The sequence below is a fragment of the Tachypleus tridentatus genome, chromosome 10, assembly GCF_004210375.1.
Source record: "Tachypleus tridentatus isolate NWPU-2018 chromosome 10, ASM421037v1, whole genome shotgun sequence".
Lineage (NCBI taxonomy): Eukaryota > Metazoa > Arthropoda > Merostomata > Xiphosura > Limulidae > Tachypleus > Tachypleus tridentatus.
In genome coordinates, this window is record NC_134834.1 from 104,195,213 (window position 1) to 104,222,606 (window position 27,394).

Below are 27,394 nucleotides of genomic sequence, written 5' to 3' on the forward strand. Positions count from 1 at the left end.
TATTAGTAGATTTATGTTACTTTGTGGCGACACTAACATTATATATAAAACTCGTGTACATTCAAAAGCGATATTTTGCGGATTAGTACATTTTGTCGTTTATCCCAAAATTAAATGATGTTACTCCGCTTAAGCAAATAAGACCATGTGAGAGCCATGCCAGCTTGAATCGAAATTCATGAGTAGTTACTTAACAAATATTTATAACTGAGCTATTGAATTTTGAATTTACTTATAAAGTTCTGCACATTTGATTTATTTACATTTCAATGCACAGGTTGTTATTCAGTGTAAACAACGCAGGTTATGGCTTGTTCTGTATTCACTTTTTAAAAACCTCTCAAACGTGTATTAGACACATTGGCGATTTATGATTCGATTTGAAGTTCGGATGTTCCATATTTAGATGAAATTAATCTAGCTATTTTAGACTGACGTTTCGAATTCCGATTATCCAGGTTATGAGTTTCCACCGTTTGGGTAAAATAACCCATTTTACTGGATAACCAATATCTATACAAAAACTGACCAATAAACTTGTAAAAGGTCTAAAAGTGTACTATTATTTAAATGCTACAATCACACCTGGTGTTGAGCTGCCAAACTAAGCCGAAACTTTAATGTGTGTTTCAAATGATAACTTTGAAAGTCTATTCTTACTTGTTAATCAGTTTGCGTCGTGAAATTATTCATTTAAATATTTAAACCTATTTATAATCAGTTTGCCTCGTGAAATTATTCATTTAAATATTTAAACCTATTTAATATTCGATATTTCTGGGTCTTATCAGTGGGTTTCCAGTGAAAATCTGGTAGTAAATATTACCTGACTGTCTTCCATGGAGGCTGGTAATGCTCCTACATTATGAAGACTGATCAGATCTTGTTCGCTTAGACCGTGGTGACCTCCAAGCATGGAAGCTTCTGGACGCCGGACACTGGAGTACACAGGGTCTCCTCGGCGCGCTAGGTCGTAGGACGCGGCTAGTCCCGAGTGGACGTTGTTCTGCAGGTGGAGGATGTCGTCCTCCCTCCGGGTTCCGAAAACATTGTGCGTCCGTTGCGGAGCGTGAAGTTGGTGATACTGTTGGGGGTGTTGGGCGACTGCAAGACTGTTTAGGTGGGTGTAAGGATCAGCGTTTACGTGAGGGTGGTGGAAGTCCAAGTGCTGCTGCGACAGATTATAAGGCGGCGGAAAGTATGGTGGCTGGAAATCGGCCGAAGTCGGGGTGTGAGTTAGGCGGGGAGTACTATTGAAGGTGGCAGTGGACCCCACACTGCCAATATTGGAGATTGGGACAAGGCTGTTGGTATGGCTCCCTACCAGCTCTCGACGATCCTACAATATAAAAAGAACAACAAAAAGGGTCATAAATAAATGAAACAGATGATTAAAAATGGAGCACGGGGTCTTGTGTAAATTAAAACGTTACAAGCTAACTGAGGAAGATAATCATAAAACAAGAGACCTACAGGTAGAATTATCTTTACGTCAACTATGTTTTGCATCCCGAATAAATCTGCAATAGAACAAAGGAAGCGGCAAAACTAACTTAAAGTATTTTATAAAATGATTCTTTTAAGTTCCGAAACAAACTTTACTAAATCAAAAGGATGTCGTGTGAAGATCTTTTGCCATTTATCCTTCATGTAAATTATTTTCTGTTGTTGGGATATGGAAGTGTTGTACTATGTAAAAAAATAGATCTCTTTCGACTGTATGAAGATCTTTCGTTGATGATGTTACATATAAACTATTTTCCATTATTGGGATATAGAAGTGTTGTACCATGTAAAAAAATAGATCTCTTTCGACTGCATCTTTCGTCGCTAATGTTACACATGAATTATTTTCTACTGTTGAGACCTAGAATTATTGTTCTGAGTTATAACTGACGTCTAATATAAACTTTCTGGTCATCTTGCCTGAACAGTATAAAAAAAAACATGAACCCTATAGACAAGTTGGCCAAAAGTTATCGGTACAGTGTATTTAAGTACACTAGGACTAAGCTGTCACTTTACATAATGTCATAATATCAATGATTTTAAATCAAGATCAATTAATACTATTTCTGAAACTATTAATTTGAGACAAAATGTTTTAAAACAAAAATTGTAGCATTTAAACGGCCTTGATATATCATTTACATTATGGCATATAAAATAATAAGCGGTCCACAAGTTGCCAAATCATTTTACATTAATAGATGCTTGGTATTCCACGCTACTTTAAAACAATAGGAGAAATCAGGTGTTTTGACTCACTCGTTTGTTTTTATTTTTGAATTTCGCGAAATATCTGCATTAGCCGTCCCTAATTTAGCAGTGCAAGACTAGAGGGAAGGCAGCTAGTCATCACCACCCACCACCAACTCTTGGGCTACTCTTTTACCTACGAATAGTGGGATTGACCGTATCATTATAACGCCTCCACGGTTGAAAAGGCGAGCATGTTTGGTGCGACGGGGATGCGAACCTGCGACCCTCAGATTACGTATCGCATGCTTTAACCCACCTGGCCATGCCGGGCCTGATTCATTCGATATATGTTTGTGTAACAAATAATTATACTAGCGAGCTATGAAATAAATCAAGACTGAGTCTATGTAATTCGGTCATTCATCTAGGACTTCCGAATTTTTCGAGTTTGCTGAAGGCAGATTTATCAAATGTTTAATTAAAATGAGCTGCTTTATTTCGTCTATTCTTATTAGCAATTTTTCCCTGGCATTACAGTTTTATCGGTTTCAAATTTCATATGTAGATTCAGTCTCTTTTTGGACCATTCTAATGATGTTAAAGTCCGCTGGTGAATCGAACGAAATCTTTCTTATACGGAATCCATTTTTTAATAATAAGGAATACCTGATGTAGACTACATTAAAGGAAATCGACACTGTGCATATTTTCTCTAGTCCCGTCTTTAAAATTTACCTCTAAAAGCTAACTTCTAGCTTAGTGCTATTAAATTATTCTAGCGTTGTACATGATTAGCGGTTAGTGACGTCATTATATATCATTCTATGTATTAATGATATTTCTTGTGGTTTGATAAAAATTTGGTTCATTTCTAGTTGACATTATATAGTTTTCAACTTATTCATTATTTGTCTATAAAGATAAACCCTTCTTTTCCGATAAACATGTTAGATGTGATAAACTGTGACAGTATGATACACCTAAATGTAAACATTCGTAACACAATACCAAAACTAAACAGTAAACTTAAAGAAAATCATATGTCAATCATATAAACCCTAAACAAATGTTTGAACTGTTTTAAGATATAATTATAATATAAACATTTGGAAACATTTTTCAGGTTTCAACATTATTTCTTTTTGAACATAACATGAAATTTCTATTCCTTATAAAGATATGTGAGCACAAATGTTAAAATGGGGTAAACAACTCAGAGAAAAATATATAAACATGTTTCACCACATCAGTTGATGAAGATCAGTTTCCATGTATTTTTATAAATCATTTTACAAGCTCGAATAACTTCTTAATATAACAATTGTAAAAAGTTGCCAAATTTACTCTAAAGTGTATCAGTTTTGTAGTTCGCAAAAACGACTTATCACGTGTATTCATTAAAGAAAACAAATAGCAATATGAGAAACAAAAAATGTAGAAGATCTTACAGCTGGGTCCATCATGGTCAGATGGTTAGGGTGTTTGACTCGTAATCTGAGGGTCGCGAATTCGAATCCCTACCAAACGTGCTCGCCTTTTCAGCCATGGGGAGTTATAGTGTTAAAGTCAGTCCTATTATTATTTGGCAAAAGAGTAGCCCAAGAGTTGGCGGTGGACGGTGATGACTAACTACATTCCTTCTAGTTTCACACTATCAAATTAGGGTCGGCTAGCATGGATAGCTTTTGCGTAGCTTTACGCGAAATTCAAACCAAACAAACTTATAAAGAACAAAGTCCAACGAATTTTGGCCCGGCATGGCCAGGTGGTTAAGACACTCGACTCGTAATCTGAGGGTCGCTGATTCGAATTCCCGTCACACCAAACATACTCACCCTATCAGCCGTGGAGGCATTATAATGTGCGGTCAATCCCACTATTCGTTCATAAAAGAGTAGCCCAAGAGTTTGCGGTGGGTGGTGATGACTAGCTGCCTTCCCTCTAGAGTTACACTGCTAAATTATGGACGGCTAGCGCAGATAACTCTCGTATAGCTTTGCGCGAAATTCGAAACAAACCAAACGAACGAATTTTAAACATATTTAATGTTTCTATCTTGTTTAAAGTTTATGCTAAATAAGCGCCAATACATTACATGGATAACCAGAAACCGAGAATTGCTCAGGTTTACAGAAAACGTGTCAAAATAACAAAACAGAAGCTGACTTGGTCAGTGTTTTCTTGAAATCGTCAACAAGTTCATTACGTCCAGTTTCACAAATGTTTCGTGATTTTATCGAAAAAAATTACTGAAGATCAAGTGAGGTAATTAAAATGGAGTTATCAATCAGTCACTCACTGTTGGTTTTACAAGGAATCGGTCAATCACTCACTGTTGGTTTTACAAGGAATCGGAAAATCACTCACTGTTGGTTTTACAAGGAATCGGTCAATCACTCACTGTTGGTTTTACAAGGGATCGGCCAATCACTCACTGTTGGTTTCACAGGGAAACTACAACACAGTATTCTTATCACTGTGTTTGCATATTATAATTTATTAAACTCGCGTTGTGCTTCTTCACTGATTAGAAAAAACTCTACAGTAAATTATTGTACGAACACTTCAATTATTTTTACGCTAGATCCTAAATTCCACTTTTACCTATACCCAAACATTTCACAGACTAAAACACTATAAACTGGTCTCACTTTATTTGCAAAAGTAATTTACGTTTAGTTATGTGGTATTCAGGTACATTGATGCCCAACGGGCAAGTTTAATGCAATAGCAAAAACACATATTCCGTAAATGTAATGCAGTGAAGAAATCGGTCACTATCAGAATAAAAAAGAATTGTTTTGTTTTTGGTTGTTTGTTTGTTTGGGAATTTCGCACAAAGCTACTCGAGGGCTATCTGTGCTAGCCGTCCCTAATTTAGAAGTGTAAGACTAGAGGGAAGGCAGCTAGTCATCACCACCCACCGCCAACTCTTGGGCTACTCTTTTACCAACGAATAGTGGGATTGACCGTCACATAATACACCCCCACGGCTGGGAAGGCGAGCATGTTTAGCGCGACGCGGGCGCGAACCCGCGACACTCGGATTACGAGTCGCACGCCTTACGCGCTTGGCCATGCCAGGCCTAATAGAAAAGAAACAAACCCACAAAATCTTTATTCACAATAATTGTGTTTGTGTGTATTACTACTATTTTTTTTTGGTTCTAACTGGCTGTTGGAGAAGAGGATTTTCTCGATCATCCACACGGAACAAAGACGAAAAAAAAATTTTACCATCGTACAAAACTAAGACAAAATGAAATATGGTCTATCGCACCAAATTGAAATAAAATGTTAATTGTATTTTGAATTAAGCACAAAGCTGCACAATGAGCTATCTGTACTCTGCTCACCACGGGTATCGAAACCCGGTTTTTAGCGCTGTAAGTCCACAGACATACCGCTGAGCCACTGAGGGGCAAAAAATGTTAAAGTGTATCCCAGAATCAAACCCTGCACACGTCTCTGTCTATTCAAAATAACCTTTATTGGGTAGAAAGAAAAACAACTAGTGCTACTTTGTACAAGTTCTTGTGTCTTCCCCACAGATAGGCTTAACCATCCCACGATATAAACAAACTAATGCAACATTACTTTAGCCTGATCTAGAGTGTCAGTACATTATTATGGTCTTTCGATATCCGATTAACGAAAATACCATAACTGCACACAAAATAACTATCCGAAATTTGAGAGAAAATATCCAAATGCAAATATATTTCATATTAGTTATAGTCCCGTCCGCGTGGCACAGCGGTATGTGTGTGAACTTGCAATGTTAGAAATGAGGTTTCGATACCAGTCGTGAGCAGAGCGCATATCGCCCATGGTGCAGTTTGGGCTTTAACTTAAAATAAACAAAGGAAAATTAGTCCCAGCTAAGACAGTCACTTCATCAAAACTATACGTCGATGGTGATTTTTTTAAATCAAAAGTGGGGTCTAAAATTACTTTTAACATACAGGAATCTTTTCAAGTTGAGTAACCCTATTAAAATATATAGACTTCCTATTTGGGCATTATTTTAGGGGGTTGTTAAACCTCATTCTTTGCTACGTTTATTTTCAAAAGATTTCCCCCTAATTTAACAGTGTAAGACTAGAGGGAAGGCAGCTAGTCATCATCACCCACCGCCAACTCTCGGGCTACTCTTTCACCAACGAATAATGGGATTGATTGTAATATAATAACACTATACAAATGAGAGGACGAGCATGTTTGGCATGACATTGATTTGAATCAGTAGCCCTCAGATTACGAGTCGAGAGTTCTAACCATCTGGTCATTTCCATTGGGTGCTCAAATATTCGAAGCATTTTGAAAAAAAAAAAAAAAAAAGATTATGGTACTCAAACACACACCTTTGGTGACCATTTGTTTGTTTGTTTTGGAATTTCGCACAAAGCTACTCGAGGGCTATCTGTGCTAGCCGTCCCTAATTTAGCAGTGTAAGACTAGAGGGAAGGCAGCTAGTCATCATCACCTACCGCCAACTCTTGGGCTACTCTTTTACCAACGAATAGTGGGATTGACCGTCATATTATAACGCCCCCACGGCTGAAAGGGCGAGCATGTTTGGCGCGACCGGGATGCGAACCCGCGACCCTCAAATTACGAGTCGCACGCCTTAACACGCTTGGCCATGCCAGGCCCCCTTTGGTGACCAAAATACTTACACATTTGTCCTACTATTCAACAATAATACGTAATTACTAAGACTGTTAAGTTTTTGCGAATTGAGAAAATAATTCTCTCTTTTTTCAGATATGGTAGATTTTCGTGGTAGTGTTGAAAAAACTTTCCAACGCAATCGTAATAAACTTCACTTTACGGTGGTAGAAGGTGTATATCCTGTTATTAACAGATTTTAGTAAAAACATGAGAAAATCAACTGTGTTAATTTTATAAAAGCTGATTTCGAAAGTTAATGAACATTTTTTAATTTGTCCCAACCTTGGTGGTTCAGGTGTAAGTCCGGGGGTTTGTAACGTTAAAAAGCCGGTTTTGATTCTCCAGGTGAGCACAGCACAGGTAATCCCTGGTTAAATTTTCGTTCAATAGCAAACAAACATATTTCCAAGTGTTAAACGTACTTTTAGCTCGAGTAGCTGACCAATGGGTTTAGAAAGGGGGATGCTGTCCTCTGGATGAACGCTCTATAATTTTCACATATCATTTATATCGATGCTGCCAGATGACGGATCAAACAAATATAATTTTGTAAAGTTCTTGCCCTGTAGCTAGAAGAGGCAGGAAATAAAACGTGTCATTGAAATTATATTTACTATTAAAAGGGGCCTAATTTATAGCGTAAGGGGCAAAATTATGAAAAAAAGGCACGGACGCCCATCTTCCCTGAATTCTTTAGCGAGAAGTTCTATTACGGTGTTAAAACAGTGTAACTCGTACAACTTCTTGTAAACAAAGAAGATACATATATTACAGTTTATTGTTGTTTGTCGGTTGGATTTCGTGAAGACTGCATAACAGATGATTTGTGCTCTATCAAACGCGAAGAATCGAAGCCCGGATTTCAGTGTTATAAATTTGTAGAATTTCCAATGATGCAATGGAGAACACAATCATTACGGACAAAATAACGTTTACTAATTGTGGAAAAGAAATATATATATGAAAAAGTTTGTTTGTTCTTGAATTTCGCGTAAAGCTACTCGAGGGTTATCTGCGCTAACCGTCCCTAATTTAGCAGTGAAAGACTAGAAGGAAGGCAGCTAGTCATCACCACACACCGCCAACTTTTGGGCTACACTTTGACTAACGATTAGTGGGTTTGATCGTCACATTATGATGTTCCCACGACTGAAAGGGCGAGCATATTAGATGTGATGGGGATTCGAATCCGCGACCCTTAGATTACGAGTTGAGCGCCCTAACCATCTAGCCGTGCCTATATAAAAAAGATTAAACCACATGAGAATACAAAGATATTCATAACGACAGCCATAATAGGCGTAGAACCGTTTTCATTTTTAGTTGCTCTGTATACTCCTTCGTCAAAAACTGTTCATAAACCGAAATATCTTCTATTTTGATAATATATTATTTTCCAAAACTAATCCTACCTAAGCCAAAGAAGTTTCGAGTATGATTTTATTTTACTCGGGGACCAAGATCACATTTGAGGAAAGAGATTCGCAAATACATAAAACAGCCATCAGCAAAATGGCTAATTCCACCGACCAGCTGCTTGTGTTTGTTTTGGAGTATTAATATACGTATTCATGTATGTGTATTTGGCAGCTATATTTCCTTCTCCAAATTTCTGTTTGTTTGTTTACTTCCAGGTGGCGGCCTAACCATTCATACATTTTAATTTTAAACACAGAAAAATCAGTGGATTTTTTTGCTTATTCCCAATGAAAGTGACCCGAAAAATTTGATTTATAAAGCCTAGTTATCGCGCGGAAAGCAAATTTCTACGGACTGACGGACAGACAACGTCATCATTCATGGGGATAAAAGTGAAATTAAATACTTCAAATACTTAAAAAAGAAAGAATGTTTTATACAGAGATGTTGAGAAACAATTTACCCAGCTACAAAATAACAAATTAAACGTGTTCTAAAAGTGGCTCTCTCTCTACTGAGATTAATAGAAAGACATAAGACAACTACAGAGACAAGAGCTACATAAGGTACGTGTATGCATGTAGAGACAGATTTATCAAAATTGCGTCAAATCGGTGGCTTTCTTCTCTCAAGTTATTGCTCGAAGAGTAATAACCTTAGTGGCCAATTGGCCCAATTGTTCTTTCATATTGTAGCCTAAATATTTCGGTAACAACACAATGTTGGAATGACCTTGTTGCTATGAATAAGAACACCAAACACCACTCCATATGTACCAAATACACAAGAGGCGTACGAAACAAGTTATTATCAGATGAGAAAAAATGTCACCCTACACAATAATTCACAACTTATACAATACTTCTGGTAATGGGAAAACCATAAATACACTTTAGTCTTTCAAAGTGACGTAAGTGACAGAAAGATATAAATGTCTTGCAATTTCTAGTATTTTTTTCTCTCACAAAAAGTGAAGTTTAAATTCCATTTTGCTTTTATTATTACGACTTACAATGCTAAAAACCGGGTTTCGATATCCGTAGTGGGCAGAGCACACATAGCCTATCATGTAGCTTAATTCAAAACAACAACAGCTGCCAATTCCATAGTTACGTGTTACAATTTTTTTTCGATTTCTTTTCCGTTGTTTTGTCTTTAGAATGGGATGAGGTCCATTCCTTAAGTACTGTAAACACATTCATATTGTCCTTGAATGTTGTTTACTTTCCACATGTGTGAAACTTACATTCAAGAGTTATGAAACAATGCATTACAAATTTGGCTCAGTTCTCAAAGTTAAATTTGTTTCATTTGTGATAAAACTTCATCTAAGTACCTTACATTATGAGTTTCTAGTCCTAGCCTCAGAATAATTCTCCAAACTGAACTTTCTAAAAGTTACGTTGATGTCCCCTCCCTCTGTTCAGTAGACATTTCACCCCAGAACCCAAACACTTTACAGAACGTTGTTACAGAAATCTTTAAAATATAAATATATATATAATCCTACAACTGATCACGTATCTATAAAGAACTTGCGAATCCTCGCTATTACAGCGTCTCAAAAAAAAAACAACAACAAAAAACATGTATTTCACAAAACAGCGTCACTATTTTGGTTCTGACAAACCTATCGCCGTACACAGAACGTCACACTTGCAAAAGCGTGTAGCCAGCCGCCCGCAGGCTCAAGCTGACGCCGCAAGCCAGACATGCTTACAAGTTTAAGCACAATGATTGATTCTTAGCAAGTAAACAAAAAATGTTGCTCATGGCGACAATTATTCGTAACACATGTTGGTTGTGCACATTAATGAAAGAAATGGTTGAGATGTTCCCTTTAGTATTACGTTACTTGTTCCACATAAATAACTGACAACCTTATTTTACGTATGCATTTTGTTTCCAATCTACCTGAAGTGAACAAATGCTGTAAAAATAAACTGTGTCAGCCGAATTTAAGTAAAGATATACATATATATATATATATGACAAATCAGAATTATATACTAGCTGGACAGCTTTGCTTAACGAAACAACATTACATGAGAACCAAAAAATAATTACGTAACGAGACAATAGTTCGATTAGAAAGTTACTTCACCTTATAAATTTGTCTAAAATTGTTAATTTTTGAAGGATGCGTTTGAGGTATATATAACACCTTATCTTAAATATGTGTATTGTACTTCACCACACCTCTGGTGATTCTATGAGTTCAAACGCCGAAGGTATGTCATCCTTGATGTCATGACCTGGAGAAAGCTGACCTGTTACATCCTCGTTGTCTTGTGGAGGTTCTCTCTTCTGTTGAGAAGGGCTGTTTGCTCCCGCCAGAGAGCTAAGCTGCGCCATTTGGATGGACACGAACCATACACTAATTAAAAAAAGGCTGTGCGCTTTCTACTTCAACCCTTAGTTAACTGCAGGTAACGCTGAATTTAAATAAAAACATTTTTATAGAAGCGAATCCTTCCTTACAGAAACGAGGCCCTGATTAAACTTAAACTTAAGCCTAAGCCTATAGTTATTTTTGAACTTTATTCGTCTCCCTCTGGGGTTTGCTGGCACTTCTACTGAGACTGCCTGGTCCGATGGGCTACGTCTACCTGTTATGAACGTAAGGGACAGGTTGTGAAACAGTAGAAGTTATTGTACGTCACAGCGGGCAGAGAAAACTAGATTGAGCAGGGGTTGGGGGAAGATTTGTGAGGGTAAAGAAGGGAGTGGAATAGAAAGTTAATACTATAAGGGTTGTCTGATTACCTGCCACCAGGTTCAGATTGAAGTATAAATGGCTGTAGGAAAAACTGAGAGTTAGATACAGTAATAGGAAGACGGTACAGACACAACCGACGCCAGCGATTCTCCTTTCGGAATGGTACGGTTGACAGCATCAAAACTCTTCAACGCATTTCTAAGCCTGCTAATTTTTGATTTTACTTCGTAAACGAATGATTTACTTTATACTTTGAAATTCTTTTGTAAACTAAATTTATCGACTCCTAACCAAACGAGTATCGACGCTTCCGTATTCTAAGAAAGAGTCTCTCGCTATTGTCCTTAGTGATATTTTGTTTTCTTTCCAACGAGATAACATCAACAAGACTAATTAGTTTCAATCATATTCGTTCGTTTATTACTGCTGAAAATGGCCACTGTTACGGTATCTGTTTATCAGTAGGAAACATGAAATCAAACACGCGGCTAGTGATAAAATAATAGAACGTGATTTATGCAAAAACTAAACGCGAATATAATCGACAAAACCGGGATAGGTCGAAGTGCCAGATAATTAACGTTGCAAAACAGTATAAACATATCATATAATTATTACCGTTAAGACAGTATAAACACACCATATAATTAATGTTACAAGGTGGTACAAACAAACAAGATAAATATTGTTGTAAGGTGGTACAAACAAACAAGATGAATATTGTTGTAAGGTGGTACAAACAAACCAGATAAATATTTTTGTAAGGCGGTAGAAACACACTGTATAAAAATGTTACAAGGTGACAAAATTAAACGAGATAGTTAACGGTGTCAGATAGCACAAACACATTAGAAAATAAATATTGTTAGGTGCTATAAACAAACCAGGTGAAATGGTACAAACACACCAGATAATTATTTGGTGTGTTTATACCCCCTTTCTATATTAATAACGTTGCAAGGTGCTATAAACGTACCATATAACAAATGTTGTAAGGTGGTACTAAAATACCAGCTAATTAAATGTTTTAAGTTGATACAAACACACACGTGTTTGTGTGTATAAAAATGATAACTAGTATCTAAGATAACGTGATTTAAGGAGTTTCATACAGCATTGAAATGATACGTCCAATATTAAATCCTAAATGTAAACTGTGTTTACATGTTCAACTTGAAGGTAAAGTTGTGACTTTGTTTTCATATAAAAAACTCACCCAAGAGACTATCTGCACGCACTCTGCCTACAACGGATACTGAACCCCGATTTTAACGTCACGTTATAAGATCGCAAGACTACCGCTGCACCACTAAGGCGATAGGTTAAAAGTCATTACATATAGTTCATATTAAACTTGGAGATTCAAAAATGGCGTCAGAGGTTCATCAAAACATTCCCGAACCTCCAGATTTGTATAAGAAAGAAGGGCGGGTTCTGACGTATATCAATGCCATATTGCTGGACTACAACATCAATAGACTGCTAACCTATTGTCAGAACACTTTTCAAACTGGAAAATGTATTCACAAAGACAAAATGTTTATCTTAGACACTGATGCATTAGAATACTCATTGAAGGGTTTTAATTTTCTACTAGTGGAAAAACTATTTGTATGTTCTACGCATATGTTACCTGAATATATATATATATATTATTCTGTGCATATTGTAAATGTACGGTATACTGTAATGGTTGCTGAAGCCTCCTACTGGCAAAGCGGTATGTCTGCGGATTCGCAGCGCTAGAAACCAGGTTTCGATACCCGTTGTGAGCGGCTCACAGATAGCCCATTGTGTAGCCTTGTGCTTAATTCCAAACGAACAAACGTTTTGTTCTAAAAAAGAAAAAAAATCCAGAAGCAACAAACGTCTTTAAAAGTTTTTTCAGAACTTAGTTACGTACGTGAGATACAATTCATAGCTGCATACATCAAAATAGGATTGAATGTTCTAATATCGTCTTACGTTTAATAAGATCAGTAACGCATCTTCCATTACAGTTTTAACATTATGAAGCGTTTGCATGAGTTAACTTACTGTGTTTAGAAGTATAAATGGTTAAGTTAATGAACAATTAATATGGCTTCACAACATGCACCGATACGAACTTTCTGTTTGTGCATTTTGTCCAAATTAATTACACTTAATATTTTTATAATCAAGAAATATTACTTCACCGAAGGTAATTGTGTCTTCTCATGTTCATCACATTCATTCTTTACGTGATTATTAATTTATATTTGTTATTTTCTCCACTATCTTATATCCTGTATTAGTTTATTTTCATTCCGAATGCAATAAAAATATGTTTGTGCTATTGAACGATATACATTCAGCTGGCATGAAGCGCCCTCTTGCAGAATCTCAAACAATGCACAAATTTTTTTTTTCATAATTATTATTTCATCTGATCGTTGTAGATGAGAATGAACGAAAAAAAAAAAATTTTTTTTGAAGTTTAACATAATTAAGCTGCAATTCTACAATATGTCCAATCAATTTCATGGAGACTTCACAAACCCCTCCCAACGTGTAAAATACATCAAGCTTACAACAAAGATTATTCTTCCCTGCTGGCAAGCACACCAATACTTATGTTGTACACGTGCATATTTACTGTAATCTTTAGAACTGTTACTACTAATAACGATCAGATAAAATGTTACAATCTTCCTTAAAAGTAACCCGTAATTTGAGGATGGTTCTGATAACAAGAAGAAAAGTTTATTTTCCAGTTGGTTAATTTATCACCTTAAGTGCTGCATGAGATTAGAGATCAACTGAAGAAGTAAAATTTTAAAAAAAAACAACAACATGAACTCTGACTCGATGTCGTTAGTTCTCAATAATAAAAGCTACGAGTGTTAAATAATGAAATGCTCTTCTGAGGAACAACTAGTTCCAGGAAACAAACACGTGTAATTATAATAAATTACAACAGACGTTTTAAATTATTCTAACAAGCTCAAACTACACGTTTCAAGAGGAAAATAACTGACGAATATGTGGTAAAGCCCACTATTTCTAGACCCCTTTTGCGAACTATGGACACAATTTATCATATCAAACGTGGGACAGCATTTATGTACACAAGGATATAATTCTTTTTCTTTCGATTTACCTATGAATTGATGTATACATATAAACACACACACTTCATCTGAACCAATCAGAATCTGCGTTAAAGAAACTGAACGAAGAGTATAAACGTTCTATCACTACTCTGAACCTTTATTTCTGGTAATTAGAGGTAATGAAGTCTTAACATACAATAACAAACTGTTGAAAGTTGACAATCTTACTTTGTTGTCACAACCTGCCACTCCAGATTACGGTTTGTCTTAAATGTATACTTGTTAAGGAAAATGTTCACACAAAACAACAAAAATATTACTCTCGCTCTTTAGTAAGAAGTTTAAAAGGGCGAAAATCGTATTTTGTTTTTCTAATTGGTCAGTTCATCTTTTTTTTTTATGGTCAGTGAAAAAAACAAAACTTATTCAATGTGCTCCACCTAGAGGTTATCATATAGCAATTCTGGAAAAGAAATCATTTAAATGTATATATATACATGTTTTTATTTTTTTAATTTCGCGCAAACCAACTCAAGAGCTATTTACGCTAGCCGTCCCTAATTTAGCAGTGTAAGACTAGAGGGAAGACAGCTCGTCATCACCACCCACCACTAACTCTTGGGCTACTCTTTTACCAACGAATAGTGGGATTGACCGTCCCATTATAACGCCCTCACGGCTGAAAGGGCGAGCGTGTTTGGTGTAACGGTAATTCGAACCCGCGGCCCTCGGATTACGAGTCGAACCCCTTAACACACTTGGCCATGCCAGGCCAATTAATACCTGAACATAAGAAACGTTTTTTCATTAACAACCTAGATTGTTGATGAACTCCACCCTTCTTCTCTAGTAGTTTTATTTTATTTTATTAAATTAACTCAATAAATATAACCTTAAATTGTCACGAGATATCGCGTTCAGTTATAGATATGGTTTCTTAAAATGTAAATAGACATTTCCCTCTAAACACAATGTAGTTACATCAATATAAATTAACAAAGGAAGAATTCTAAAATTCCACTAAACGACTTGTGTTAAGAAACTAAATTTTACAGTTTTACGTTTCAGAAATCACACAGTTTTAATTAACTAAACTTACGTTGTTCAAGCGTGTGCTATGACACAAAAAATAAAATAGTAAACAAATGCTAACAGATGGCGCCACATATTGTAGTCGGTCAAATATTACACTATATCTCGGGACGGCTGGTATGGGTATTAACACTTTTACTAATAAAGCAGAAAACAACGTTTGAACCTTCCTGGATTATATTTAGGTTAACGAAAAGAGAGTTTGAAACTGACCGTTGCCGGACACATGTCTTAGTACGGGATTGTAAGGAGCGTTGTAGTTAGATGTTAGGTTATTAATTAGTATAGGTATAAAGGTGGTGCTCCTTTATATTGGTTTAATTTTTGCTTTAATTGTTCTATAAATAGGACTTTTTTGATTTTTGCGTTTGTTTATGTTTGTTTTTTTATTTAGTATCTGGATGTTTTCTATGGTTATGTTGTGTTTATTTAATTTACAGTGTTCAAAAACGTATGAAAGTGTTTTTTTTCTTTGTTCTTTGAATCTGGTTTCCATTTTTCTGCTTGTTTCTCCAATATAGAAGTCGTGGCAGTTGTTGCATTGTATTTATAAATAATCTTGGTGTTGTGTTTGTCAGAGAGTTTTTACATAATATAGACTTTAGTTTTATACCTGTTTTTTTTAATAAATTCGTGTTTACTGGAATGTTGTGTTTTGTTATAAATTTTTCCAAATATTCATTATTTCTTCCAACAAAAAGAGGGGCACATTTGATCTTGTTAATCACTTTGTATCATGTAACCTATATCTTCCAACAAAAGAGGGGCACATTTGATCTTGTTAACCACTTTGTACCATGTAACCTATATCTCTATTTTCTATAATATTGTAACACCGATAGTGACATTCCTCTGAAAGTTGGAAAGTTTTACTGTAAAATAAATCTTCAAAACTCATGAAATTGTATTGTGACAGTACTATTTTTTCTAGATTAATTTTGTAACTGATCAAGTATGTTTCACTTTTTCAATGCTAGGCTGAATAAGTAGCTGTCTTAACTGTGGTGTTTTCAGGTTTATGTTTAAAATATGATTATGATCAGTAGCACATCCATAGAGCTTTCACCTCTAAAGTGGAGATGTATAACATACCTAAAAATCTCTCTTGGTATAACACTACAATTTGCTGGTAGATATACCTTCAAAAACAAATAAAACCCAATAGTTTATTGTGTAATGTTTATCAATAAGTATATATAACCTCGAGTAAAACTTAAATTTTAAGGTTTAAATAATATATGTTCTAAGAATAAGGAACTATTTTGTGTTTTAAACACATGTGGGTTAAACGAACCGCTTGACTTTTATCTACATGTATCAATTCTCTGGATCTTAAAAAGGCTGATAGAGCTTAACTCAGTTTTAGCTGTTTTCGGCGCCCTGATCGTGAAGGTGGGTTTACTCGGGAGTACTCCCGTTCCTCCTTCCAGCAAATTCTGAGGTTCTTGGATCTACAAATCCTTATCTTTTTGTGTGTGTGTGTGTGTTTGTTTTTAATATTTTAGGAGTCAATATTTAACCTCTCGCAGACAACCAACGGCCATTTGCCACCTGATTGTAGCATAATTTCGTTAAATTTAAATATTGTCGGTTTAACCATTAATCACAAGCCCAGTTAAATTTAACTTCACGAGTAGGTAGGGCGAAGAGAAGGTCTCTTCTGAGCGCCCTCTATTGCTTTGCATCTTTTCCAGTGATGCTAAGTGTTAAATCGGAATATATACCACGATTTTTATTTATATACTTTACTTTAGTCTTAAATAATTTGGTAAATGCTAGTTACAGTTTATGTAGTATAAGTAAGTTGGTGGCACGTTTCATATAAGACTTTTCATGCGTAATGAGTTTATTTTGGTATTTAACATGATTATCGTTAAATCTGCTGTTATTATTAATATTATATACTTATTTTTTGTTTGCGTTTTTTAACGCAAATACTTCCTATACTGTTTTTGATTGTTTTGAATTTGGTGCAAAGCTACACGAGGGCTATCTGCGCTAGCCGTCCATAATTTAGCAGTGTAAGACTAGAGGGAAGGCAGCTAGTCATCACCACTCACCACCAACTTTTGGGCTACTCTTTTACCAACGAATATTGGGATTGACCGTCACATTATAACGCCCCCACGGTGTTTGGTGCTACGGGGATTCGGACCCGCAACCCTCAGGTTACGAGTCGAGTGTCTTAACCACCTGACGATGCCAGGCCTAACTAATTATTGGAAAAGATCGTTATATAGAAATTGATAGTTATGAAAGCTAATACGAGGAGGATAAATAAGTAATGAGTAGCAATGCTTGAAGATAAAAGAGTTATAAGAGCTGAAACACTTGCACAGGAATATTATGAGTTTAGTAATGATGTATAGTTTAAACACAATAGACTCTCTGTGATCTGCCAGCCACGGGTACCGAAATCCTCTTTCTAGCTTCTAAGTCTGCAAACGTACTCTTGTGGCACTGGAAGACATTAAGAAATGAAAGACTTGAAATAATGAGGAAGGCTGTTGTAGTAAACAGAGAAACTGGAGGGAAGAAGACAACAATTGCCCTTCGCAGCTCTTCATTGTATTTCTAAATGTCGCATATCTAAAAGGTTTGATCTGGATTGTGCAACTTGGTTTATAAATCTAATATTAACATTAAAACGTTATGAAACTGAATTTTTAAAATAAATGTTCCATGGCCAGGTAGTTAGGGCGCTTGACTCGCAATCGAAGGAACGTGGGTTCAACTCTCCGTCCCATCAAAGGTGCTCGTCCCTTTTAGCCGTGTGGGCGTTATAATGTGACGGTCAATGTCGCTATTCATTGGTAAAAGAGTAGCCCAAGAGTTTGCTGTGGGTGGTTGTCGTTTGCTTTCCAGCTAGACTTACACTGCTAAATTAGGAACGGCTAGTGCAGATGGTTCTCGTGAAGCTTTGTGCGAAATTTAAGAGCGCTTTGCTTTTGTTTTTTAAAGAACACTTTTTTTTTTGAAATAGCTGTTTCAACTACGAAGTCTCAACATAGTTAAAACATAGAAAACTTAAATTTGACGTTCTTAACTGCTGAACAGGTTAATTGTTTTATTACTTCATCTTTATTTGCCAAGTAATTCTGTTAAATATTTCTGTATAAATATGCATATAATTTAATTAGGAAAAATGTCGAGTTATAATTAATTACCAGGTTTATTAAATACGTCAACTTTCATTTGTGTATCGTTGAAGGTTTCGTTGGTGTGCTTATTTTAATAGAATATTCAGTTCTCAGTTATGCCAGAGTTAAATGTTCATTTACGAAAAGTATATTTTGCATGAAATTCTTTCATAAACTAATGGATTTTCTACGATAGACTTTATATTAATGTTTGTTTCGAATTTCGCGCAAAGCTACGCGAGAGCTATCTATGCTAGCCGTCTCTAATTTAGCAGTGTAAGGCTAGAGAGAAGGCAGCTAGTCATCACCACCCACCGCCAACTCCTTTGATACTCTTTTTATCAACGAATTGTGGGATTGGTTATTACATTATCGCCCCCAAAAATAAGAGCGAACTTGATTGGCGGAACGGGGATTCGAACTCGCGACTCTCGAATTGCAAGTCGAGAGCCTTAACCGCCTGATTAAGCAAGGCAATTCATATAAATGTCTATAAGAAATCTATACTTGGTTTATATATGTTTCGCAGATATGTCGCAGATACTTGTCACACTTTATAAGAAATGTTTTCACTAATGTCTAAACGTTTATCAATATTCAGTAGGCCGGACGTAGCCTACGTGCCCAAACTGCGAACCTGAAGATCCATGGTTTGTGACCTCTTGTTGCTAAACAAAAACCGCTTTGTGATTTAGGATTGTAGGTGTATTGCAAGAGTGATGGTTAAATCCCACTTATTCAATAGCAGATCAATAGTTGGTGATGGATACTCGTCCCTCTATAGTTGCCCTCCGTTTGTACAGTGGTAAGTCTACTAATTTACAACGCTAAAATCAGGAGTTCGATTCATCTAGGTGGCTCAGCAGATAGCCCGACGTTGCTTTTACTATAAGTACTTCCACCAATACGCACACGCGTAATTTGAATATTAGGAATAGCTATGATCAAATAGCCTAGTGTAGCTATTAATAATTAAATAAAATTAATATTCAGACTTGCGATCAGGTTTTATAAACGAGCAACTTTGTGTCCTTTTAATTACAATAATACCGTAATGAACTCAAATTTAATAAAAACCGATCGGTTTTTTTAAAAGCTGGCTCTATTTAAACAAAGTAATCTTCATGATTTTGCTTGCTTCAGTGTTTACCTACGGACGGAATTGGAAATACGTTTTTCAACAAGTTCGCCTTCGTGACAGAACGAGATATTCAAGTTTCAATTGAGCCGCTTCGTGTTCCTTCGAATATACTAAGTCATTCTAAAACAAGGCGGAGTCTACTTGTATGTAAATTCATCATAATTGCGGTGTTCCGAGAACCATTATAATATACTGACTCGAACGTCAAAAGAACCATCAAACTACCATTGGTTCGAAGAAAAGGTAGAAACTTTTGTTTTTTATCATTTCAACAGTTTTCCATTGCATAAAAATTATGATTTTTAGTATTATTGAGAATTTGTTTTTCTAGAACACAGAAATCAATTGTTGTATTGATCTAGAATTCTATTATTCTGCAGAAGTAAATTCGCCCTTTTTAAGTTTATGTGATAGAAAATTTCAATAAGGTCGTCTAGCCTTATCGTTGTGCAACTCAAGGTAACGGACCGAACGTTATCTTCAGGTATGTGCAACTGAGGTATGAAAACTGCTTTAAATCCAGATTGATTGATTGATTTTTTTGGTGCGTTTAGAGCAACAGCCATTGAATGTTACAGATCGAATACATATTAACCTACGATTAATACTGTTCATTATCGAATCGTTCTAGATTTAAGGGTCGAAATCGACTACAGAGGTTTACACGGTATAACCCTGATGGTGTGAGGGGCTTGTTTACTGATTAGCATACTCGAGCTGTGAATCCGAGGATTCATGGTTCGAGATATGTTGCCACAAAAAGAAAACGTGCTCTACAGAGGTTTACACGGTGTAACCCTGATGGTATGAGGGGCTTGTTTACTGATTAGCATACTCGAGCTGTGAATCCGAGGATTCATGGTTCGAGATATGTTGCCACAAAAAGAAAACGTGCTCTACAGAGGTTTACACGGTGTAACCCTGATGGTGTGAGGGGCTTGCCTACTGATTAGCATACTCGAGCTGTGAATCCGAGGATTCATGCTTCGAGATCTGTTGCCACAAAAAGAAAACGTGCTCTAAACTTTATTGTTGTGGCTGAGTTGTAAGAGTGGTAATCCAATCTCAATGCTCGGTCAAATGAAAGCTGTTGACTGTTTAAAACCAGGGGCAGCTCCTTGTACGTAGCTTTTTGTGTAGCTTTGCGCAAGCATTATGAACCAGAAAAGTGTGACCGTTGTTAAGTTGGTTAGTTTTCAAATAACTAGTCAGAACTGAAGATATCGCTGAACAAATAACTTAGATAATATATTTCTCAATCATTTAAAACGTACATATTGCAATATATCAAACTTGTATATCTTCAACTAAAGAAACTAAACATTCGCGAATAATACGGATAAGAAGACTCGTAAAACGTTCAACAAATGGTATAGAAAATAGTTTAATAGGTACATATTATGAGGTTTAAAGAAACAAACATTTCTGAAGCTATATTTTTTATCTAACTTTACTTAACATGCAAAGTTAACTTGCACCATTCTTAGCATCTGGGATGTTTTGTGTTTTAATATGTGGCATTTCTTCCGACCATTTTCACGGAAATAGTAACATATCCATAGAAATGTTACCATATTAATGTAACTTTTCAAAAGTACTCAGAACAAACCATTTTAGCCAATGCCATGAATCTCCTGGACACCCTCTTCAAATACAAGGAATTTCCCGCCTCACAATAGGAGTTGAAATAATTGTCAGGTTCTTTCGAACCTGAGCCGATTCATTAAACTGAAGACACTCCCCGCAAACGGCTTGGTTTGTCCTTGAGGTATTTTAAACCATAGCTGTGTATGGTACTTCGAGTTTATTTACTATGGGTGTGCGCCATGTTCGATAAAAACCAGTCGTTTCTGCAACAAATGACGACCTTCCAAGGACAGCAGTAATGACAAACTAAAACCCCAATGTTTAGTGATAGCGATCTGAAATAACAGTACATGGAAACAAAGGAACAGCAATATGGGGGGGGGCATATGACCACTTGGAATACTGTTGTGTCAGAAGAAATTTTGACATTCTTTAGCATGCATCATAAGTATACGACGTAGCAAATATTTTTCCCTGAATTCGTTACATAAAGAGCTCTGTATCATAAACAGATACGTGCTTTAGGAAAATATAGTTTCATCAATTATAAATGGGTGCATTACCTAGAAGTAATATTGTCCAATTGAGGGAACCCAAAAATAATTCCATGATCTATTTGTTACATCTTCCATCAAAGGTCATGCGGTTATTCTCTTTCTCACCGCCTGTGTCTGTGTTTGTCAGCAGGATTTATCGAAAAATGGCTGTGTGGATTTCGACAAATTTGTACACGTTTGGATTATGACCCAGCTTAGGTGTCATTATATTTTGAATGGTCAAGGTGACAAAATTAAAAGATCTATCTGTTAATATAGCAACCGATTTTTCACAGTATTTTTGCTTTTTAACTCTGAAACAGGGGCATATACCTCAATCTTCTGCTAAAAATGGTCACCATCCGTTGAAAAAGACAAATGTGAATATAATTTCGTATTTTTTGAGGGCAGAATATGATAAACTGCATTATAGTGTCCATCTAATCTAGACCCATCTTTCGAAAGCATTCTGGTAATAAATTGTTTATCATTTTATGTATAATGATTGGTTTGTTCTGAATTTCGCGCAAAGCTACTCGACGGCTACCTGCGCTAGCCGTCCCTAATTTTGCAGTGTAAAACTAAAGGAAAGGAGCTAGTCATCACGACCCCCCGCCAACTCTGGGGCTAACCTTTTACCAACGAAGAATGGGATTGACCATAATATTATAACGTTCCCACAGCTGAAAGGACAAGCGTGTTGGGTGTGAAGGGGATTCGAACCCACGAACCTCAGATTACGAGTCGAGTGCCTTAACTACCGGGTCATATATAATGATTATATGTATTTAATAATGTATTTCTCCAAATACGTTAAAAAGGTGTATTAGAAATACGCTTTTGAGTGTGACGTACTTTGCATTTTTGATAACTTTAGCTGTTATATCTACATACGTGTAACATCACACTACTTAAAGGATTAACTAGCACTCCTTAAATGGATAGAATTCCTTTGCATCTTGGAAATAGAAACTATACTGATAACACATTAACAACATTCTCGAAAACTAGTCTCTTACAAAAACCCGTAACTGTCTTCCTGTGTTGTTGCTCAGCTTGGTTTGGATTGTTGTGAAATTTGCGCAAAACTACAGAAGAGATATCTGCGCAAATCATCTTTAATTTAATAGTTACAGACTAAAGAGGAGACATCTAATCAGCCCTTTTGGGATGGACCGTCACTTTATAACGAGCCCACGACCAAAAGAGTGACCATGTTTGATAAAGAAGACCCGAACCTGGGACCTTTGGATTGCGAACCGAGAGCCTCCTTAACTACCAGGCTTGTTGCTAAGGGAAGTGGCAAACAAAATTTGCTCTAAAGTTGTACAGCTTTCCATTTCGAACTAAAACCCAGGTTTTAATACCCCGGACACAGCATAAATAGCATGTGTGACATTGTGCTTAAAACCAAAAACCATTTCGAACGCTGCTAATATCGCAGCGTTTCGTGCATCCGTTCGTCTTGTTTACGATGCAGGTCTGTAAACTTACCGTTGACCTACCGAAACATTAGCAGTGGTTTATATTTTCTTGAGTATGTGTAAATCATTTAACTGATGACGCAAGGCAAATTAGTCATATAGACGTTCTTTTTGTGGTATGTTTTCCATTCAAAATTAATTATTACTAATTATATTCTTATTGAACATTTGCCTAATTCTTCTGGTAAAACTCTTATGTAACGTTTATGCTCTAATAATAGTTTGTAGATAATGTCCACAATACTAAAAACCAACATTTAAAAACATTAGGACGGTCAGTCTGAAGGTATATAACTGAAAGAAAAAAGATTCGATACCCGAGGTAAGCGCAACAAAGATAATTCATTTTGTAGTTTTGCGTCTAGCAACAAAACCCAATCTTTAGTAGAAAGAGTCTCGCAATATTTTCTATAAAAAATATTTTACCACTATATAAAAACAATTTTAAACATTATCCAAATTTTTAAAAATTAAAGCGATATTGGGTACTTATATGGTGTTGAATGGAATCGGAAATAATAGGTCAGTACCAATCATTTAAGCGAGCTAAATTTCGTATATGTTATCGCCAATGGTTGTTGACACAAAATCGCTGTCCAGGTGGCGTTTGTACGTGACGTGAACTAAATGGCTCTCCAACACAACAGTCTTTGTAATGGGCTTTTCTCGCTCACATTACTTGGATAAGGCACTCTACTCGTAATCCGAAGGTCGTGGGTTCGAATCCCCGTCACACCAAGCATGCTCGCCCTTTCAGCCGTGTGGGCGTTATAATGCTGCGGTCAATACCCATTATTCGTTGGTAAAAGAGTAGCCCAAGAGTTAGTGGTGGGTGGTGATTACTAGCTGTCTTCCCTTTAGTCTTACACTGCAAAATTAGGGACGGTTAGCGCAGATATTATTCACGTAGTTTTGCGCGAAATTCAAAACAAACCAAACTTTATACTTTAATGAATAAAATAAACAAGTATCAACGAAACAAGTAACGTTATCAATACTGAAAAAAACTACTTTAAAAACGATACCCAAAATATACCATTTGGTATATTTTTAACGCTACAAATATAGCTAAGAATGTTTATCTCCCAATTCATCTTAACACACAATCCTTATCTCTCTTCCTGTCCACAGCTCTCCTTCTTTTGCTATCACTTGGTTGTTTCTGTGTAATCCGTCTTCCTTGAATCTCTCTTATCGTACCATCTCCTCAAACAGTGGTTCTATTTTTCACCACCATTTCGAGAAGTTATTCATTACTTATCCATCCAAAATGGCAGGGTGTTTTTTTTCCCTTCATTATAGTCTAAACCCACACCTCAAAACTCGCTAACTGTTTACTGTCTTCTTTTCTCATTGTACATTTCTTTGCTCCATAGCAACAAACTGTAAAACATGGATCTTGGAGGATGCCTACTTTTAAATCTTTATTCAATCTGACCTGCTTATTTGTTTTGCATCATTGAAATATTTGTAACAATCTTCTTTATGCACGACCCTGGTGGATGAACCGTAAGTTTACGACAACTCAGAATGCTAAAATCATGGGTTCGATTCTCCGCGATGTACGGAGTGCAGATATTTTGTTTGGTTTTGCAATGAGAAAAACAACAGTGACTTGCACGTGTGTTGCCCTCATTAAGGGTATGTAATGTGATTTGTTTCTTCTAGCTTTGTCTATTCGTCATGATGGTCACTTATTGCCTCCAGTCATTGCTCTCGATTTCTGAACATTAATTTGCTTTTCAAAATTTTTCCCAGTGTTTCAAACTTTTCTGCAAACCCTCTTACTAACAGCCCACTAGGGTTTAGAATACTTATTGTTATGTTCCTTTAATTTATGTTACTATAGTATTGTTACATTTCACATCAATCGGAATGTTTATATACAATATAACATACTATTATTATATCAGGAAAAACAGCTTTACCAATATAATTGACTCGGCATGGCCCCCCTTGTAATCTGAGGGTCGCGGGTTTGAATCTCCGTCACACTAGAAACGCTCGCCCTTCAGCCGTGGGAGCGTTATAATATTATGGGCAATTCCACTATTCGTTGGTAGAAGAATAGCCCAATAGGTGACAATAGGTGGTTGTGATTAGCTGCCTTCCCTCTAGTTTTACACTCCTAAATTAGGAACCGCTAGCGCAGATAATCCTCACGTAGTTTTACGTGAAATTCAAAAACAAACGAACCAATATCATCATTAATAATAGCTCCCAAACAAAATTAAATAGCGTACAGTAATACATCGCGCACACAATATATGTTATAACCAATGACAATGAGGTATTTCGGTCAGCACCGGGGCTTTAAAGGCCGACATTATATTTGGATCGCTATTTATATTAGAAAAGTGCTTGACGAACTATTTTTGCGCGAAGTGGATTAAATGATAGTTTATTTTTTCATCAATTTGCAAGACATCAGAATTAGAGTAAAAATATTAATACTATGTTTATTTTGCATTTAAACGATTTATTTTGATTATTATTTTTTATTACTTTCGGTATTCAAAAGAGTTTCTGGTAGAGACACATTTCGAATCTGAGGAGCCGGTTTAGAATCCGTGATGGACCACAAAATACCTTCCTATTGACCACAGTCAATTCTTTAGCATGGAAGGTAGGATGTAAGGATGTTAAAAGCTGACTGACTTTCTTCTGGTTGATGGTTCAAAACTGATGATGACACAGAGCCTTTAGTAGAGTTTGTTATAAATGCAGACACGAAAATACCAAAAACCTAATTTTGTTTGCATTTATCAGTAGAAAAACATTTGCTGCTACAGTGAGGGTCCCCGGTACTAGTGAAATACAAAATATTTTGTAGTATAAAGGAAAATCCAAGTCATCACACTGACGAAAGCCCAAAAAAACAGTATCACTAATGTAACCTACCCACTTAAATTTTCACTTCTTATACGGATAAGCAAAATCTCACCTAACCGGACGTAACCAAATGAAATTTTACTGTTATATGTGTGCAATGAAACCTCACCTAGCCTAATTAAATTAACTTTATTTTTACTTTTTCACAGAGTATGTACTTCGCAGTTAATCCACGCAATTGCCAAATTTGAAGTAAGATATTTACTTACTATATCTGTGAACGGTCAATAACCAACAAATCAAACTAAAGTTCTTGTACTTAGCCCAGCATAGCCAAGTGGTCAGGGCTCTCAACCCGTAATCTGAGTATAGTGGGCTGGAATCTCCCTCCAACCATACGTACTCACCCTTTCAGCCATGGGGCGTTACAATTTTGAGGTCACTCCTACTATTCATTGGTAAAGAGCAACTCAAGAGTTGGTGGTGGATGATAACTAGCTGCCCTCCCTCTAGTGTTACACTTCTAAATTAGGAACTCTAAGCACAGATAGCCCTCGTGTAACCTTGCGCGAAAATTCTAAATAAAAAAAAAAACAACAAACCGCACTAAATCCCACTATAATTATACTTCAAAGAACCGCACTGATCGCCACTCTATCTGAGAAAGGTTGATTTAAATGTACATTTAAGTTGCGAACCAATTCAGTGATATAAAACGCAAATCAACAAATAAATAGCACTTGTTTATTTTGTAATTATAGGTAATTAAATAGCTCAAGTTAGAAAATTAAACCCTCAAAACAAATTTAGAAAAATCTTAAGTTAGAGATTTACCAAACACAAGAAAAATATCATAATTCAAATCGCATAATAGCCATTTCCAATTATTAATACTGTTCGTTATAAAATGACATTGTTAACAAGTGTCTCAATGCGACGAGATGATAGAAGAAGGAAATTTAAAAACCAAGCAATTACATTTAGAGATAAGAAGGTTCATGAAGGGCAGCGAGTAGTGTGTGATTTGCTACAAAAAAAAAACTCGTGTTTAAATAGCGAAATTCTAACCACGTAAATATCGATATGTTTCTTAAGATTAAATGTGTTTATGCATATTTTTTTTACATACAGCGGAATAGCAGCCACATGTATTGAACTATAGATGTCACTTAAGGGTCTTTACTTTAGCAGACATTATGCATATGTGCATTACCTGCCAGAATATATATACTGTCAAAATTTGTAACACGTTCTTCAAATAGGTTAATATGTACCAATGTATGAAACACGAAATTGACAAAATCAACAAACGTGTTAACAAAAAAAAACAACTTCAATTACAAAGGAAAGAGCTCCATGTGAAATTCTCTTTCAAACATAAAATAATGTTTGTTTATTCATTCTTGTAACAATCAGTTAAATACAACACTCACGTGTGTTTTAAGTATTAGTTTTGTTTCTACCATAATGTTATCGCATTACAGTTTCGTAAGT

At 36.0% G+C, this 27,394-nt stretch overlaps 1 protein-coding gene across 4 annotated transcripts in view; it reads right to left on the reverse strand.

Moving 5' to 3' along the window:
- The window catches only part of LOC143230018 (transcription factor AP-2-epsilon-like), a 162,035-nt gene that overhangs the window by 81,893 nt on the left and 52,748 nt on the right, over positions 1 to 27,394 (reverse strand). Inside the window, exons 1-2 of one of the 4 annotated variants that reach the window (XM_076462963.1) lie at positions 10,495 to 11,160; positions 827 to 1,339 (exon numbers count right to left, since the gene is read on the reverse strand). In XM_076462963.1, the coding sequence (XP_076319078.1) occupies positions 827 to 1,339; positions 10,495 to 10,650 (669 nt within the window). In that variant the 5' untranslated portion in view covers positions 10,651 to 11,160. Of the gene's footprint in view, positions 1 to 826; positions 1,340 to 10,494; positions 11,161 to 27,394 lie in introns of those variants that run through there. The other 3 variants (XM_076462965.1, XM_076462966.1, XM_076462967.1) reach the window with 3 other exon arrangements.